This window comes from Hippichthys cyanospilos, chromosome 4 (genome assembly GCF_059441005.1).
Source record: "Hippichthys cyanospilos isolate Australia breed blue-spotted pipefish chromosome 4, RoL_Hcya_1.0, whole genome shotgun sequence".
Lineage (NCBI taxonomy): Eukaryota > Metazoa > Chordata > Actinopteri > Syngnathiformes > Syngnathidae > Hippichthys > Hippichthys cyanospilos.
In genome coordinates this window covers 13,852,989-13,872,071 of record NC_142372.1, presented here as the reverse complement: position 1 = coordinate 13,872,071, position 19,083 = coordinate 13,852,989, and the positions used below count along the sequence as shown (strand labels likewise).

Sequence of the window (19,083 nt, the reverse complement as noted above, 5' to 3'; positions counted from 1 at the left end):
AAATCTTGTCTCAGCTGTTTAAAAAGTTTAAAACAAGATCATGTATAGTAGGGCACAAAAAAGGAAGTACTGAAAGGCGTTTTTTTTTTAATGACATGCTATAACATAACTTAAAAATTGAATTTTGGTTTTCTACCTTTTTTTGGATTTGAGTCTGAATTTTTAAAAAAAGGTTAACATGGAAAAATAGAATTCCATGACATGTTCGACATGATTAAGTCACGGCACAAGACGCATTTGTGATTTCATCACTATAAAATGTAAGTTACAAAACTAGCAGTAAACAATGGGGATAAACGCTGCACAAACGGTACCGTTCGTGGTCCTTTTCACAGTACAGTACATCACAAAATAAGTATAAAAACACATTGTAATACATTTTTACAGCATAAATGAATTGTATCATTTTAAATCCATTTGGAAATGATGAACTCTTGAAGAGCCAAACAATTTCTTAACTACAAAACAGCAGCAAAAACGCATTTTTAATGGCACAAAGGCAGCTACGGTCATTTTCGCTGGGGTAGTTTGGCATGTGAATGTCGCTCGCCGGCAGGGGGCAGCATTACCCAACAGCGGCAAGCTAAGAACGACGGAGCTTGATGTAGAATTGTTTAATTCTTATTCCACAAATGCGATATGAACCAGAATACATGTTTACAGTTTTTTTTTCTTCCAGTCCCTAACCCTTTCCAACGCTCTAATCTTTAGCACCGGTTTGAGTTTGAAACTTGGCAGTAAACTTCAGCAAGCCACTTGTATGCCGATGGAGGTGTGCTTTGTGTTAAAAGTATCGAAGGGTGCTTAATGAGTGCACCGTTTGAGGAGAACCCCGCCATGTGAAATCAATCCAGTATAGTCCCAGCGATGCGGCGTCAGATGTGCATGCAAGTTTCAAAGAGTCGGACTTCAGGTGGGATTAGACGAGCATCTCTGGAGGAGGAGAGCGTGGCAAGTGTCGCACACCCGCACCGGTTTGGGAGACGCGGGCAGCGGGAGTTCGTTGTCCGAGCAGCCGTTGCAGAAGATCTCTCCGCAGTTCCTACAGTGGTGCTGAACACGCAACGCCGGACCATGACGGGGGCGACCAAAGTTGCGTCAGTGATGACTTGGAGGCTCACCTTGCGTCTTGAGATGGAGAACTCCTTCTCACACAGCTTGCAGTGGCTGGCTTCCTTGTCTTTCAACCACACCTGGCCGCCCTGCAACAACGGCCGCAAGAAAGCTTACAGCTAACGCCGCTACAATGAAGCCACGGCGTCGATTTTACCTGGAGAGCTTTGTTGGCTTCTTTGATGTCCTCAATTTTCATTTTGGATCTGAAAGACAAAACGATGAGGACATCGTGTTAATCACGATTCAACATTTACAGATTTTAAACACCCATCATCCATTTCACTAGAAAAATCACCTTCACTTGCTTTTTTTGCGCTCGTCCCAAAACGATTACCTTGGCGCCATCTGGTGGGGAGTCATTGAGTACAGCACTGGTTAAATTTGTCTACGTTAGCGATGTCGTTAAAGGGCCCATAACATGAAAATTCAACTTTTGGGAGATTTTAACCAAGTTACAAAGATCCCACAGGGAAGGTTCACGTTTTTATTTTGTATTTAATTTTTTTTTGTAACTTTTGCTTTCCTTTCGGGGATTGGGAGGAGAGATTTTGCACTTAGTCAAATAAACAGCAATATTTCATGAAGTTACAAAGTTTTATTGTAGAAAATGCCCAAGTGGCCAAAATGTGTGTTTGGTAGCACAGCCAACTGTTGTTATGTGTAGTGGTTTCCCAAGGAAACAAATTTGATGGGAGGAAGAATGGGTGGTACTGTGTGTGCGTGCTCTCTTGACACGACTGTTCTGACTTTTCCACTTGATTCTGATATCCGTAAAATGCTTGTTGTTGGCTCCTTCACTTACTCCGCTGGGCTAGGCTCCAGCACAGCAGCCAAACCTGAGAGGCGCGGCTTTACAATGTTGGTACTAAAAAAAAAAAAAAAAAATCCCTCATGTTTCATAAGAAATTAAATTGCCAAATGTAAGATTTCATCTTTTAAATGCATACATTTAACCATGGGAAGGTTAAATGATCCTAATACGAACTCTTTAAAAATAAAGGGTGTTCCAGACACCTCGGGCACATTTCAAGTTCTCATTTATACTGAACTATGAAATAAGATGAAGCTGGTAAGGTTTTAAAGTTTTTTTTTCCTAGTTATCTATTATTACAACTATGAATACTTGCATATAAATACCTTGATTCATAAAAAACAACAACATAAAATTAAGTATTTGAGATTACATATAAATAGAGGCCAAGTTAGTAAATAGCATACATACTCGCTAAGTTTGGAGCCAAGTTCCTCCAGAGCTTGTTCTTGGTCTTCGCAGATGCTCTTCAGCTGGAAGTTCTCATCCTGCAGGCGATGAAACTCCTGGGGGGGGGGGGGGGGCAAACTTAAGATGCATACTGTAGCTTGTGCACAACAAAATACACAAATTTTTAGAATGTGTCATTGTTACGCAAAAGTGTGATTGATTCCTCGTGAGCCTTCAGCAGATGCAATGTCATTTTCAGTCGAACTTTTCATTGTATGTAAAAAAATAATTTGTTATCAAATGAACTCATTCAATCCCAAAGACATCATTTTTTTGGTTTTCAAGAGTCCAGACGTTCATTATCAGATACCTACTTGTATCTTTCTTTTCAAATATTTTCAAGGTGTTAGGTTAATAAAGTTCACTGATACTAAACAGATAATTAGAGACAAAATATAAAGCTTTTACTGCTAAAACTGTCCAAAAGGGTGGACGATCCCTTTAAATGCCACAGTCAGTACTTATTATAAAACAGTCCAGCATCCTCCAACTTTTGCAAAATCTTGATTCGCCGATTTTTCAAATCTTTGATTTTTCAAACGAGGGATTAACTGCGTTCCCGATTTATTGCCGAGCCCCGATTTCATCCCTTCGTTACCATTTTGAGGCCGTTGATCTGCAGCGCCTGCGTCCTGAGTTGAGCCACCGTTTCTCTCTCGCGGTGCAGATCGTTCTGCAGCGTATGCCTCCACTCCCGCTCGATCTTCAGGTCCGTCTCCAGCTGCTGTCTGCCGAACCCAGAAAAAAACCCATGGGCGTTCATCTACAAAAACACGGGGTCCGCATTTTCGGGCGAGGCTTACAGTTGTTTCTCTCTGCCGTCGATCTGCCGCTGCAGGCTGTCGGCCTTGTTGGCAAAGTCCACCTTGAAGCGCCTGGTGCCCTCCTCGGCCGTGCTGCGGTGGCTCTCGGCCTCCTGTAATCTGCGCCATTACAACCAGCGACAAACTCAGGACCGTGGAGAGAAAAAAACTGGCGCAGGAAGGGGAGGGAAGGAGGGCGATGGCCGAGGAGAAAATAAAACAAAATGATGTGCAAGGACAGAACTTACAATGTGCAACCAAGGCACAAAGGAAGGCGGGGATGGCCTGCGATTACCAAGCGAGCCGCCTACACAGACACTCCGAAGCACTTTCAAAACATCACATTTTATTGATCCAGGTGGTAAAAGACAGCGATATTAGGGCTTTTACAAACTCCGCTACGGGTAAGTTTCTGTAAACATGGATTTTGTACATCCTAACTACAGTGAATAAATAAGACGCCACTATGTAACATTCAGAGTCAGTAGTTAAACCGGGCCATTTTACGTTTGAGGGCAAGAGGGGAAATGACCCACCCGATCCAGCAGATGGAGCTGCAGCGTAAGAAAAACAAATGCTGAGTTGATTCAAGTCTGTTTCTGCATAAAACAGGTATGCAGTGACATTTTTTTTCCACGCATTTCCTTCCTGTGTCTGTCTATTGCTCAGGTTGGTATTGCAGCATGAGTCAGACTTAATTCTTTGTTTGGTTTTGTTATTGGGTGGAATCAAAAATTGAGATTTTAAAATGTAGCGTAATGAAGATGCAAAGGATTCGGAATCTATAATTAAATGAAAACAAATCAGTAAGGTGAACTTCAACGCGAAATGCTCACTATGTGTCGCAAGTCACTACGAGCTAACGCAAATACTTTGGGGATCCCTATGAACGCTTATGATTCAGATTTATTCATTCAGAGTCCAGGAATCCCCTATCATGGTTCACGCCTCACCCTGTTTTTAAAGTATTTTTGTGTTATCCAATATTACTTAACTCATTCAATCCCAAGACATACACATATATATATATATATATATATATATATATATATATATATATATATATATATATATATATATATATATATATATATATATATATATATATATATATATATATATATTTTTTTTTCTTTTTCTTAAGAGTACAACCATTCAATCTCAGGTACTTATTTACATTTTTTTCTTTTTTTCCCAAGTGTTTGACTAAAAGAAAGTCTAAAATGGATGGAACTAAATGAAGTACCAAAGTAATCAATTACCCTAGGTAATTAAGTATTCAAGTCATTGAATTCTTTAGGTAATTAAGTGATGGAATACTTAGTTATTTTAGGTAAGTACTTTCTCTTTTCAATCAATGAATAGTTATACAGTAACTCGATATATATGCTTGAATGTGATTGCACTGTTTTCAAGGTGTGTTAAAAGGTGTCATTTTATACATAATTTTCACTGAACATGGAACATAACCCTTGCAAAGGAAAGGGATAGTGTTTATCACTTCCATTTTGTTTAAATAAAAGATCATGGAAGTAAAATGGGCCTGTCATTGTATTAAATATCATAAATATCGCCATTACAATTATTGTAAAAGTATGAGAAGAAGATAGAAAGATGAAAATATGCCTTGATTGACAATTTTTGACAATTACTAGGCCAGCAGAAACAAATGGTTTGAAGAGGTGGCATTCCCATCTGTAATGCGTTGTGCCATGGTCAGAGTTTGCCTGAATGTAACCTTTCCCTTATTTTTAAACATGTTTAACACTTTTTTTTAAATAGTAATGCAACACTCAATTCTCCTATTATGAACCGGTGTCCTCCTCTTGTATATTTCTTGATGGGTTAAATGGACATACTAAGAGGAACAAAAAGTCGGTTTGTACAATTCCAAAAAAAAGTTCATATATGTAGCCTATATGTAGCCTATGGTGCCTCACCATTTTAAATAAGGAAATGTGTAGCTTATTGCTCTGAGATAGAAATGTTCTGTACACATCAGAGCCTCGACATCATCGTCAGCCAGTCGTTTTTTTGAGTTTGCAAGCTTGCATTTAAAGTGGCACGTGTTAGACGACGACGGGTAAATCCCACTCCACGACAACTTCGCTCTAATAACTTCAAGATGTTCGACTACGAAAAGCTGACGTGACAATGACAGAAAGCCAGTTATCGATATTCCCGATCCTCACAAATTAATTTCGGCCAATGACAATCCAACTTGCCCAAACTGCGCGGTCCACAAAATCGTGAAAAAAGAAGATATTGAAGTAAAGCTGGATTAATCGCTCCAGTTAGTCCTCGCGTGAGTGCGATTGTGCTCAGAAGGAGATGTCTTTGACAAGCTTGTACTGGTGCTCGGTGTCTGTGCTGGCACATTTGACAAAGGACATGGCCAGAGTCCTGGTTTGACTTAACAGATCTTTATCGCTATGCGCAGGAGGAGGAACCAATCGCAAAGAAATGTGGGTAAAAAATGGATCAATGGATGGTTTCATGGCGAAAAAGAGATAAACAGGTGAGAAGAAGGAAAAAGGGGAAACAGATCAGAAAGAAAAGGAAGAAAGGATGTCAATACATCGGTATTCTAATTGGCCTCCAATACTGTCAAGGCAGAAAGTGACTGATGATGTCAGCCAGACAAAAAAAGGACATTTTCATGTCAAGAATTGTACATTGTGGTTATTTTGCACAGTATGAGAAATGCGAAGTGGGAACATAAACACAATCACAGCACAGTTTGATGTCTGCAAAACAGACAGCTGCTGACTCATTTGGTTGCAAATGAAAACTTGATTTTAGCAAAAAGAAGTAACTTGCATTTCAACGCAGAAGAAAACATTCGCAGAGAGGATGGAGCACATTTAAACTGATGAGCAGGTGGGGGAGGGGGGTGGGGTGGGGGTTTGTGAAGGGAATCATATATTAGGTTGTTATCATTATGTTCTTAGTTCATTGTTACCCATTTATGCAATCCTAGTTCATCTTGACCCTGTCCTTAGATAGAACTGTTGACGCACGAAAGTGTGAGCCGGGACCTTGGCCCAGCTGCCGGTGGCGCCCGGCTGGCTCTTTTGTTGTGTCTTGTAATCTGCTATGCTTCTATTCAATAAAAGCCGGGGGGAACGGCTGGGCAAGTGGAAAAAACTGGCGTTGGAAGACCCACGAGTTACATTTGCTCAAGCCTTTTTTCCCTACGCCGGCGTAGAAAAGTCAATCTTGGCTGGTCTGAGTTACTCTTTTTGCTGTTTAAGCAGCTAGGCTTGTCCTAGTCTTCTTTTCTGAGATTTCTCTGACAGGGTTCTTGTAAATGGAATGAAGAGGATTCCTCACAAATCCACAAAGACAAGGTGTAACAATAACTAACATAACTGACATGTGCGGAAGCTTAAATACTTATGGATTTTTCATAGGATATTGCTAAGAAGTTACTATGAATTGTGAGGTTGACTGAAATGTGCTCACTTTGCAGTGGAGTAGAACTGCACAGCACCAGAGTGGGTTGTCTTTATTGTTTCATTAACCTTATTTAGCGACATGAAAAGAGCAAGCATTATCCTCACGTGTAGTTCAACATAAATGAATTGAGAATTGATATTTTTTATGGCGTACAATAGCACAAAATTGAGTAGTGATTGAAAATGAAATCGGGTAATGAGCACACATAAAAATGCAATTTTCCCAAACAAATTCAATTCATGTCGCAAAAATAGGACTACTTTTTTTTTTATTCACAATATATCAACTACAGGTTAGTCTAACCTCTCAAAATGCTGAGGAAAAATCAACAAAACCCACCGCAGGAATAAGCTGAATTCTTTTGAGACTCGCTGGATGCTTTCGCACAAAACAAAGTTCATAGATTTTAATCATTAACTGGAGATAAAGTGCAGCGGGTAAAGCCATGACCAAAACTTGTGACGTCATCAGGTTCTGTCACACTTTAATAACTGGTTAACGACAACAAGTTCATAGGGGAAATATTTCATGCTCTGTTTTAGGTTAATGATCGATTTCCAAGGAATAAACTCTGACATGTGACTGGAGTGAAGCCCAAAATAATTTTCCTCTGTTTCTCCTCTGCAAAGTTCCAGTTAGGACTAGAGTAGGGCTGCACGATTATGGCCAAGAGAATAACCAAGATTATTTCGGTCAATATTGAAATCACGATTACTCATTACAATTATTCGTCATGTTTGGTCTATTTATTGCCGTTCTTTTAAACAAGTAGTATATAAACAAAGCTTCAAGACTTGATAGTTACAAATAATAATAAACTAAAATGAATGAAGTCAATATTAATTTAAAGAAATTTACCCAAGACATGGCAAAAACACAGGGCCACAGCTAACTTACTTGCTCAGTGCAAACCAATGAAAAAAATGGACCCTACTTAGAACTAAGCACATTAACTACTTTTAGGCAAATTTTGATCAATTAGCAGTCAGAGAAGCCATTTCACACTGGTAAATAGTATATCAGGGTGAGAAAAACAGAGGCTTTGGTCATGCAAACATGTGGGAAACATTGCCCTCTAGCGGGAGAATGACAAAGTGCTTGATTTGACATGCATAGCTGGCTTTTTAATTGTTATTATCGCAAAGGATCCACTTCATTAACTGTGACAGCCAATATCGTGATCGCGATTACATTTCAATTAAATGTGCAGCCCTAGACTAGAGTCTGCATTATTTCAGTGTTTTGTCAACACTGACATGATATAAGTGGAGTCATCAACACGTCGCTGCTGGTGCCATTTCTATCTTTTCATTCCAGTATTGCAATGAAAAGAAAAAAAATAGACACAAAATACTAACTGACAGTGGAAAGATTATAAACTGAGCAGAAAATTGAAATCAACTGAAATAAAAGGCTTTTTACATTCAACACGCTCATCTATAGCAGCAAGTGGCTACTCCTCCTCAAGCACATAATTAGCCCACACCTGACTTATGCTTGGAACATTGTGGATTAGCTAAATGAACTCGTCTGTACAAGCCCTAGTCAGGACTGCCTAATATAATCAGAAATATTTCAGCTATGGCAACAAAGAATGTGATTTATTATTAATTTTTTGAGCTAATTAGTTTTTGTTGGACCTAGAGCTTCTGTGTTGCTCACCTCTGCTCCAGCTGCTTCATGGTGGCAGTGATCTGATTGGTCTTCTCCTCAAGACGACTGATCATGTTGTTCTTCTTCTTCATTTCCTCATCAGATGACTGCAAGATGAGAACGCTGTGCTCAGAAGCTGTTGGCTAGTTTATTCTAACAGAAGATTTCTGTTTTTGTGTGTTTTGTGAGTACCTGCATCTTCTGGTACATCTCTACATTGATGGCTTTGACTTCATCCAGTTGATGTCTGAGACCAATCAACGTGTCCTGTTTGTGTACCGTAACAGTTGCACTTGGTCAACATTTATTCGGTGTACGGCAAAATTTGTTTGTGAGACGCGTGCTGCACCTGTTTTTCATGAATATCTTTCTCGAGAAGTTTCATGGCCAGCTCCATTTCCTGCTTCATTGACACTTGGACCACCAGCTCATTCTCTACATCCTGATCATATGCCACACAATGTAAATATGCGCAGCTGTTGTCATAAGTCACAAGTGCATGCGTACATCTGCCTGAGTCTTACCTGTCTGAGCTGACACTCCTCCTTCAGTTGTCTTTGCGCCTCGTTGTACATTTCATCCAAACCTTGACGAGACTGTTTGTATGTGTCTCTCTCCACTGACATGTCACCTTGAGACACCTGCATAAAACAATTGACCAAAATTCGAGGTTTGTGCGATGCTGTTTTGTTCAATAATCAAATGAAATTCCATCATCGTAGTCATTTTTGGGCCCTAATGCATCCCATACGACCCTTCAAAATATGAAAGAGATTCATTACGCACTTAGTACAACATTCTCCCCCAAATTCGATAGCTCAAGAAATTTGATAATAACAACCATTAAGTTATTTTTAGAATCTAGCAGATACGAAAAAGGTACTTTTTTTTTCTTTAATACATTTTCAGTTGCCCTACTGACACAAATACACAACATACACTACAGTGGACAACTGATTAAAAAATAACTCCCTTTATGAACAATTTGGTGTGTGAACAAAATTTTCTAAATATCCTTCTGAGAGCCAGCTTCATTTATGTCCACGCCAGTGGACATTTGTTTTTGGTCTATACCTTTTGACTCAATTGAGCGACCCTACGAAGGACTGATGCGCTCAGTAGAAGACACACTTTACTTTCCAATGTATCAAGTGTTTTGGTGGGATGCAATTAAGTTTGTAAAATTGCTGAGACAAATGGACACAACAGTGGGGACAAATGAATCTGCTTGGTCTCAGGAGGATATGACCTCAGTTAACCCACTATTTTGGGTTCATGAACAGTCTTGGCATGATTGCAAAAGACTTTTCTCAACTCACTGTCCTGCCCACAACTTTAGGTATCACAAGAATAGCCTAAGGAGGTCAAATATAGAAGTGATGCCTAATGACTTTTTTTTCAAATAAAAAGAGATGTCTTTGAAAATAGCACATGGATTTGGGATTGGCTCAAATCAATGAGGGAAAAAATGTCATAACTTCATCAAGACTATTTTTTTTTAGATGTGAAGTAATGTTACAATGATAGCTATAAAAGTGTGAGCTGCGCAAAAAAAAAAAAAAAGTAAGAACCTCTAAATGCTGTTGTGCCTTCAGAAGAATGAGGCTGTTTTCACTCCTGAGTTGCTGGTTCTCCTCTTGCAGTTTGATAATGTTGTTTTTGGCTATTGCTAACTGCACACAAACAAAAAGTTGACAGGAATTGCCAATGAATTCAAGTAATGTAATTCATTTTCAGGATAAGGACCGGAGATGCCAAGTCTCACCTCTTCTATCAGTTTAGAGTTGGACTTCTCCAGCGAGTCCACTCTTCCCTGCAGTCCATGAACTGTAGAACTGGACACAACATTGATTTCAGACAAAGCATAATCTCATTGAATACATCTGAAATGCCATACGTCAATGTGAAAAGTAAAGTCTTACTTCAGTTGCCGATTAAGTTCTTCGACGTAGTTTTTCTGATCCAAGATGGATGCTATCTGGCTGTTCCTGTTGTCACGGAAACAAAGACTCATATTGAAATAGTGCTGAATGAAACGTTGGAATAAAAAACAGAACGTACCTCTCTTCACTCCTGTAATCATCAATGTCATTCTTTAGGTACATGGAAAAGTCAATCACCCCGACCTAAAAATAGATGATGAATGGTAATTAACTCCTTTCCCATTAACTACCGGACAGAAAAACTGGGATGCACTGAATGACCTACAATGGTAGTAGGAATTAGTCGGCCCTTTTATAAACTTAAGACAAATTAGAGAGAGAAGTCAAGCCAATTTATAACTGAAGACATGTGGAGAGCAGCGCAAATGGCCGTGAGAGGGGAAGAACCCTCTCAAGGTGAGGTTGTGCTGACCTGAGAGTCCAGGTCTTCACCTTTGACGCACAAGTTGGCATCAATGACGTTCAGGCCGACCAGCAGACCCACGATCACGGCGCCTTCCTCCTCCAGCATCAGTGCAGAATTTTCATAAAAATCACTGCAGAGAAATGACAGTGGCCTCTCACAAACAGTACAGTTCGCTCCAATTTTCTTGCATATAATTGGATGAGCAATTGCATAATCGTTATTTAAAAGTATGTTGTTTATATTTGTGTATGTGTTTGTAATTACCTTAGTAAGTCTTTTCTGGTGATGAGGAGTCGCAGATAGTCGGCCAGCCGCTTCTGCATGAGGGCCAGTCGCAACCATGCCCTGGCCCGACCTAAAGGAGTCCTAAATACAAAGAAAAGGTTACTTTATCATTTAATCATTCCTTTCATGTCAAAGGAAATATGTGGAATAGAAATAGTAAAAAAAAAAAAAAAAGACACTTTCAAATTTATTGGCACAGACTAATAAAAAGTGTTTAACTACTGACCTTTGGTCTTTCACAAAAATGATACAAATTCACTATATGACAATTTAGTTACACAAAGTGCTCAAAGTGTACCTGTGGTGCAGAGAAGGAAAAAAAAATGGTTTATCAATAAAATTGGCATCCAAACGTCTTTTTGGTTTTGCTGGGGGTAATAAAGCAAGCTTAAAAAAACATTTAAACATTTTAACTTAAAGATCATTATTTCCCATGGAAAAATGCGCACAGCCATACTTCCTAGGAGAGGGCGAAGACGTGACACGGTCGAGTTGAAAGCTGTCTTTCTTTCCATTCAATACATTTGCTTGCTCCCATTGTAAACATTTTGAGTAAGTTTCACAATTTTCCAGAGTCAGTACTGCACTTATGGATTGGAGGACCTTTTGTCAGTATTGACTCTGGGAAATTGGGAGGCCCTGCCCTTTTCTGGCAGGTATGGCGGTGTGCATCTTGTCACGCCAAATAATTATCTATAGCTGTTTTAAGCCTGTTTTAAAATGAGTGATAAAACACACACTTAAGTATTTAAGTGATTGAACCAAAATATGTTTTTTCCTTTCCAGCACCACAGGCACACATTCAGTCAATAAAATATAAGAAGTATATAATATGAACTTATCTTAAGTAATGCATGGTTTTATGTGATTTTAAAGATACATTTCCTTCAAGAAATCGTTTACGCCTTACTTGAGTCCCGGGAGATCTCGAACAGAGGCTGCGATCTCTCCTGCTTCCGGACACAGTTTTTCCACCAGCTCCAAAGGACCCCAAAGAGACTTATTAAATCCCAGAAAAGACTTTTTCACTGGAAAAACATGAGAGCCAAGAAGATACATCAGACACAGTAGAAGGGAGTTACAACAGATACAGTACGTGAAGCTACAGTCATCTCACCTCGCAGACCGTGTTTGAGGCAGTGCTCCATGACAACGAAGAACTGCTGCAGAGGCGGGTAGTCTGAGTCCAGCGTTCTCCCAAAGCTCAGCGCTGACTCGATCAGGCCTTTAATACTCAGCTTGGCCATGTTGAGCAGGTTGGCTCGTTCCATGGTCATGGGATCCCGCATAGCTGCCACAGACGAACACACACACACACAAACGTTACAATTTTGATCCCAACTTTTACAAGCTATTACCCAAAACTAAACAAATGAAACTACGTTATGGCTTTGTATAAATTATATTAGACACAGTGAGGAACAAATTATTGATGACCTGGCAGCATCGAAAACTAACTTTTGGCTTAAAGCGGCTTCATCGAATGCAGTTGCTTACTAAGTCATGCTGAATCACAACATGGATTAAGTAACTGTGGTCTCCAGTGTGTCTCCAGGCATGTGTATTCTATGTTTTCCACTTAGATCACTGAGTTACATTGCAAGCAGAAGAAAAAGTTCATTTCTAAAATCCTGAAATCTCCTTAATTGATTCTCAATGGTAAGCTAAGCAGTTATGAGCGTGCATATAAACCTGATGAAGTAAAGTAACATTTGACTGATTCAATCATGGTGTGTGGTCTGTGAGTATCAAAAAAAAAAAAAAAAAAAGGACAAGGATCTAAATGACCATTGCTGGTCTTTTTACTACCAGAGTAGAATTCCTTATTAATGAATTACAATATTAGAGGAATAAAGTTACAGTATTACAAAGTGGTGAAATGAGTTGTCATGCTTCTAGGTATTAACAATGGTGGACTTGGGTTGAAAGAGGACAGGTTGCTATTTATTGCCACAAGAATAAAGTTGGAATTTTGCAAGAAAATCACAATACTAGTAGGATATGTACCACAGAGGGAAATTAAAAACCTACTCCACCGTAGCTCAATAAACAGCACATAATAATTTTTCACTTTAAATAGATTGGTTATTATAAAGTCTTGTCTTAAATTATTATTATTAATCACAAGACTAGGGCTGTTACAACGTTCATCTTATCCCCTTCGGGCAGGGTTCACCAACCGTTTTGAAAATGAGAGCAACTTCTCTGGTACTGAGTAATAATGTTCTATCACGTTTAAGCTATTTGCAGAACAGGCCTGCGTGCTACTCATGTGATCTTTGGGAGCTACCTGGTGCCCGCGGGCACCACGTCGGTGACCCCTGCTTTTGGGGTTGCCACAGTAAGTCACATGATTTATTTGAGATAGCGAAAACGCCAGAAGCCCTTCAAAAGGCAGCAGCATATACCATAACACAACACTACAAGTGCACAAATCACAGTACAGTTGACTCCCGTATTACTTGCAGTTCAACACCTGTGGAGCCACAAATTAGCATTTTTCAGTATTTTGAAGTTTTGTGTGTGTGTGTGTGTGTGTTTTCACAATTGCCTTCACATTACTCATGAAGAACACGTATTGAATGTCTTATCAGTATTTTTTGAAGCAGCTCTGGAGTTTGGAAATTAAAAAAAAAACCCTGCTTATACAATGAATTTCAATTAAAATAAATGCAGAATTTCGCTATTTGCATGCCAGCCAGGTCCCTACTCCCCTCGACTCACAGGGGTTAACTATCATAATAGTAATAATGATAATAAAATCAGATAGGACTGTGGCAGCAGTTTGGTCTCATTAATTGAGGACTGGCTGCTGGAGAAATACTTATAAAATGGTGTTCACAACAGTGAGTCTCACGGGATATGATATGTATTTTCGCTGGAATAGAGAGGCCTCCGTATCAGCCTCTTGCCCCTCCATTATCAACAGTAAGACATGTGATGCTTCAGGCTGTGAACCGTTATGACGGTGAAACACAGCGGTTGTAAAAACACCAGAATGTAGATCAATTGGCTGCACGTATTAGCTCATGTTAGCCATTGAAAAAGAAAAGGAGGGCAGACAACAAATTTCATGCTTTTCCCTCTTTGTCTCATGATTCTTTGAGTGCTACATCCTACATCTTATATCACAATGCTTTGCCCGGCAGAGCAATGGCACAGTGTTTGTGCTTGGGTATTTACACAGAATGGTTGTTAGTCTGTGTCCTGTTGGCTGACGACCAACTCCCAGCCCCAAATCAGCGCTACACATAAGCTACGGGTGGAGATACTCTACCTTGAACGGTCCACTCTCCTGGCACGGATGCTCTGTTCTCCGACACTTTAGGCAGAACATGAATACTCCCAGAAATGGTTTCGGAGGCTTTCCTGGCAAACGCGAAGATGGGAGCCTGCCATCGTCCGTCTCCTCCTCCCCTCATGGTCGGGATACATTTGTCGCCAACGTTACATTTCTCTTCTTGCAACCTCAATATGCCGAACACCTGAGATTTGTCCTTGCTGCTGTCGGCCTCAGAAAGCGTCAGATCGTGCTCGGCGGCAGATGCCATCTTTGACTACGCCTCTGAAGCCAAGCAGCGCCTGGTGTGGCCCCGCGCTCGGGCGGGCTTGCTTGACGCTTACAGACCGTTAACAACCGTAGTTTGGAAATAGCAGTAGCAAGTACATCGGCTAAACAATGGCCGATATTAACAGGTGGAGCGCGAGCCCAAAGCAAACAAGGAGAGGTGACGTGAAGCTCGCCGACCGTCGCTAAACGTTCTGCCGTAGTCTACATGGTGAATGTCCGTAGCGCGGGCTGTGGCAAAAAACAGAGGTGCCACTCCTCGGAGACGCTTTCTTTTCCGTACATTGTGTTGCCGTGGAGATCGTTTACCGCCAGCAAATGTGAGCCGCAGTCGGCTTGTGTCAGTGGTGCTCGCCTTGCAGCCTCTTTCCGGAGGGGCGGTGTCAACAACACGCTCACGAGACGCACAAAAGGAAACACTACGTCATGGCTATCGTTCTGCTGCCCCCTGCAGGTTCGAGGGAGAACTGCACGAGTGGGAAAAAAACTGTTCTCGCGAGAACTTTCATTCATTCGTTATCAGTCAGTGTCAATACGTGTCGAATGAATGTCATTTTGTTAAAGGTTTTAGCAGTCGGGTAGAATAGTTGGTTCAATTTTTTTTCTACCGGTGTGGAGCGTTTGCATGTTAACTCCGGGTAATCCGAATTCTTACCACTTTCCAAAAATAGAAACGTTATAGAAACTAGGGCTCTGCAGATTGACTCAAGTATTTATATATTGTATCGATGCCAAAGTGATGCTTCACGTTTATAAATTAATATGTATGCGTGGGTTTCTCGCGCAATCACTTTTAGTGCCGGCACAAGAGACAATTTTGCCTGCCCACCGCGGAAACATATGACAAACATTTTTAGAACAATGGATATTACAATAGACTCGAAATTGTTCTAAGGTGTGTATGTGAGATAATAAGCAGTAAAAAAATATTTTAATGATGGAATTAGACCTTAAGTTGTATTCTATTTGAGAGCACACTTTCTAAAAAAAAAAAAAAGTTGTTGTTTGCAAAACAGTGCAATATTGTTTCACATTTCTACTCATCCTTAATGTAGTTGTAGACCAAAGTAAAAAAAAAAAATCAAAAATAAAGTTGCTTTGTATTATTATTATTAAAAAAAGAACATCTTAGCTGAAGACATAATCTCGTTGAATACACTTTGTAGACCAAAGCCTCTACAAAAAAATAAATAAAAAATCAAAACAAATAAGATACTGTATGTTCAACAGATGGGTCTATCTATTCAGTGGGTGTCAAAAGATTAGTCCCATTGCGGATATGTAAAGTACCTCAGGTACGGTGTTGACAAATTTGGTTAGTGTACACCGTATGAAGTGTAGTGCAGAGCAAGCGCTCACTGCTTTGGCCTCTTACCTTGGCTATAGGCTAAGCGTTCCATGCTCTCGCTGTGAGTGATGCCCCAGCGATGGAGGCTCTGGGGGGAATACATAGTCGGCGGAAGCCTTCTGGATCTGGTGCCTTGATGCCAATCTGATAGTTGGGCACGCTGATTCCAGTCTTTCTGATTGGCTCACGGTGGTGTGCTTAAAAAGAGAATATGCAACTTTTTATCAGCAGGATGTTAGCCCAACAAAGTTTGTTGTTAAGAACCTACACTGCAACATATCGCAGTATTTCATGGAAAAAAGGATCTGATGTAATCACAACCTTGTCCCAATACAAACATGTACAACATACTACATCAACTACATCAAATAGGACCTTTCACACTCATAAATAGTCAGTAAGGTATTTCTTATCAAACCGGAGTTTACCTTTAAGCAGTAGCTTTGAAAATATGCATCCATGAGCAGAAATATGGAAGCCAACACCCCACAAAGTGTTTGTTACAAAACAAACTATGATGGAGGCAATGCTAAATAATGTATTGCCCTTTTTAATCTTCATTTCAACAGCGCACTAGGCGCTGTCTCTCATTCTAGCTCTCTCGTCTTAATAGCTTAAGGCTGACCACGGATCATATGACTGGTTTACTTCCAGATCCTTTTTCGCTGTTATGCTCCGAAAAAGAAAACGTTGCTCATGACTCAATGTTGACGCCCTCTGGTCTGATGGCCACTTCTGCGTCATGTCATCTAAAATTTCCTTTTTTTTTTAGCTTTGTACATGTCTTGTCAAGTATAGGAGTCGATTGAGTGGTTTAGTGTGTAAAAATGGAAGGACAGATTTTTGATCTTCTGCTTGTTGGGTTTGCTTTGACAGAATATGTAAAATGACTATTAAGGACAGCTCAGGTATGGCTGCTCAGTACGATATGAGCAACACAACTGAGTCATTGTCAATTTCATCCAGCAAAAAATCTGGGGTGGGACTTAAATAAATTAGGAAGATACAACTCCAAAAAATATATATAAATTTTTTTTGTGGACACATTTTTCAGAAATTGTGAGATAAACTTATTATTCTGTCATTTATTTTCACAATTGATCAACTCTTCAGCCACCCGGCCATTTGTATGCAAACAATTCAAAAGTAAATTTTCCATATTATATCCTCTATTAGTATCTACTAGTAATCTTCGAACGGTTAGAAGTTTTACATTATTATAGTGTTATGTAAGGTGGTTATTAGAGAGGTTCTCTTGCATAAAATCATACTATCATTGCATGTTGGCAACAATAAGGGCCTCGAATGAATCAATTCATTTAACATTTGATTAAAATTAGAATGAACTGGGAGTGCATGACCAATTGGTCAGCGTTGAACTTTTGAAGTCTTACTGTATTTGTTTTGGTCGATCGAGTATTTGACAAAAAGCATTCTCAGTCCCTTCACCACCTTCATCTTCGCCACAAAGCCTATCCTTACTCAAACCCTCCTGAAACCCACATGTACAATAATGTTGCTACACAACACATGGCTAAACCAGCCAATCAATAATGCCCACATTACTCTGTCAATGCGCTTTTCTCCCCAATAGGGACGGAATTTTGTTTCATGGCAGTATAGCCTGCCTCTCTGCAGTACTGCTGAATTGTAACTGACTGCATGTTTTGGATAAATATTGCAAAACACCAGAGGATAGTGCACATATTTGTTTTTACACAAACAGTTAGGTGGAGGGTACTCCTACCCACAAATACATTATGTACCATGCAATTATCTCATAAACAATATCATGTGATATTTACCTTACCGAAGGAGCTCAGCAATTCTTGGTATGTTCCACTCCTGCAATGCCTGTGGAGAAATACTGTATCTATCGATCTCTCTATCTCTCTATCTATCTATCTATCTATCTATCTATCTATCTATCTATCTATCTATCTATCTATCTATCTATCTATCTATCTATCTATCTATCTATCTATCTATCTATCTATCTATCTATCTATCTTTCCATCTATCTGCGAGCTGCAGTTGTTTTCAAGCAGTAAGCCGGTACACGCTGTGGCAGAGACATCACGGACAGAAACCACAATCATCACACCACACGGCATCCAATGAAAGAGAGGGGTGGGGATGCTGGGGAGGGATGCGACAGGATGCGAAAGGATGAAGGGAGGGAGACCGCAAAATCCATCCACTCAGATAGGCAAGCAGCAGAGGGGTGGATAGGTTTACTGTCTATGTGCTATAAATACACAACACTGTGAATGAGTGCATAATACATATTGGTGAACAGTACTTAGTGTTGAAGCCAATCCCCGACTGATGATTGGACAGAGAGGAAACGACCATGTAGGGATGAATGACTTGCAGACTGCCGAAATAAAGGACACTGGATAAAAATGCTGTTTATATAATTTAGCTACAAAGATATTAGAAAGCGTTCACAGTAAAACATGGACGTTATCTTTGTAATGGCAGTTTTGTGTAGTATAGTCTTAGTATAAAAGAGTACTAGTATGTTTGTTTAACCTTTATTCACCTTTAATTAAAGAAATGATTTCTATCTATCCATCCATCCATCCACCTGTCTGTCTATCATTTAATGCAGTACACTGTGTGAAGTGCAATAATCATAATAAATTGGGCAACAGTTTCCTTGGTTTGAACCTAGAACAAGTATGAACTATAGCAACAATTCGCTAATTATGGATTTGATCTTATCGCTGGTACAGGACTCCGAGGTACGATCAACTAACAAATGAATTGTTCTACCAACCAACCTCAAAACAAGGTGACGTGCTTCTGTAAAACTAACACTAGATGGCGTACGTACTCTTTTGTACATTGGCAGGACAATTTATTAAAAGGGCAAACGTCAAGTAGTAAGCACACATTCACTCGGGGGTTGCACAACTCATTTTGATGTGCCTTTTAAGTTAAAAACAAAAACAAAAAAACAACAAAAAGCCATTATATGAAAAATTGGTCGAATTGTTTTTCCGTGTGCAAATGTGTCAAGCACATACAGATACCTATCTGTATCTGCTTGACACATTTGCACACATACTTTGAATATTAGTTGGGGATGGCATAATCAAAGGACTATATTAAAATGCAATGCAATTTAAATAGTTTAAGAATGGTAACCACAAAAAGACTCCAAACCGGTGTGAAGAATGCTCAAAACCATTTACATGTGAAGGCCAAGACATCAAAAAACGCCTGTGGTGGAGGG

The 19,083-nt window shown here is 39.8% G+C and overlaps 1 protein-coding gene across 6 annotated transcripts; it reads right to left on the bottom strand.

Annotated features, from left to right (window-relative positions):
• Positions 1–67: 67 nt before the first annotated feature.
• Positions 68–17,890, bottom strand: rufy2 (RUN and FYVE domain containing 2). Of its 6 annotated transcripts, none has more exons than XM_088412465.1 (21): positions 17,648–17,890; positions 15,870–16,039; positions 12,044–12,217; positions 11,837–11,954; positions 10,906–11,007; positions 10,648–10,771; positions 10,354–10,418; positions 10,215–10,280; positions 10,058–10,127; positions 9,864–9,965; positions 8,817–8,933; positions 8,642–8,734; positions 8,485–8,559; positions 8,302–8,399; positions 3,181–3,300; positions 2,976–3,105; positions 2,339–2,433; positions 1,919–1,981; positions 1,271–1,319; positions 1,122–1,202; positions 68–1,053 (listed from the first exon to the last, which is right to left on the bottom strand). In XM_088412465.1, the coding sequence occupies exons 2-21, from the start codon at positions 15,943–15,945 to the stop codon at positions 910–912; spliced, it is 1,962 nt and encodes a 653-aa protein (XP_088268591.1). In that variant the 5' UTR covers positions 15,946–16,039; positions 17,648–17,890; the 3' UTR covers positions 68–909. The 6 variants fall into 6 exon arrangements, with proteins under 6 accessions (XP_088268591.1, XP_088268594.1, XP_088268593.1 ...); XM_088412468.1 differs by having other exon boundaries at positions 17,653–17,890; XM_088412467.1 differs by lacking the exon at positions 17,648–17,890 and adding an exon at positions 16,271–16,423.
• Positions 17,891–19,083: the final 1,193 nt, after the last annotated feature.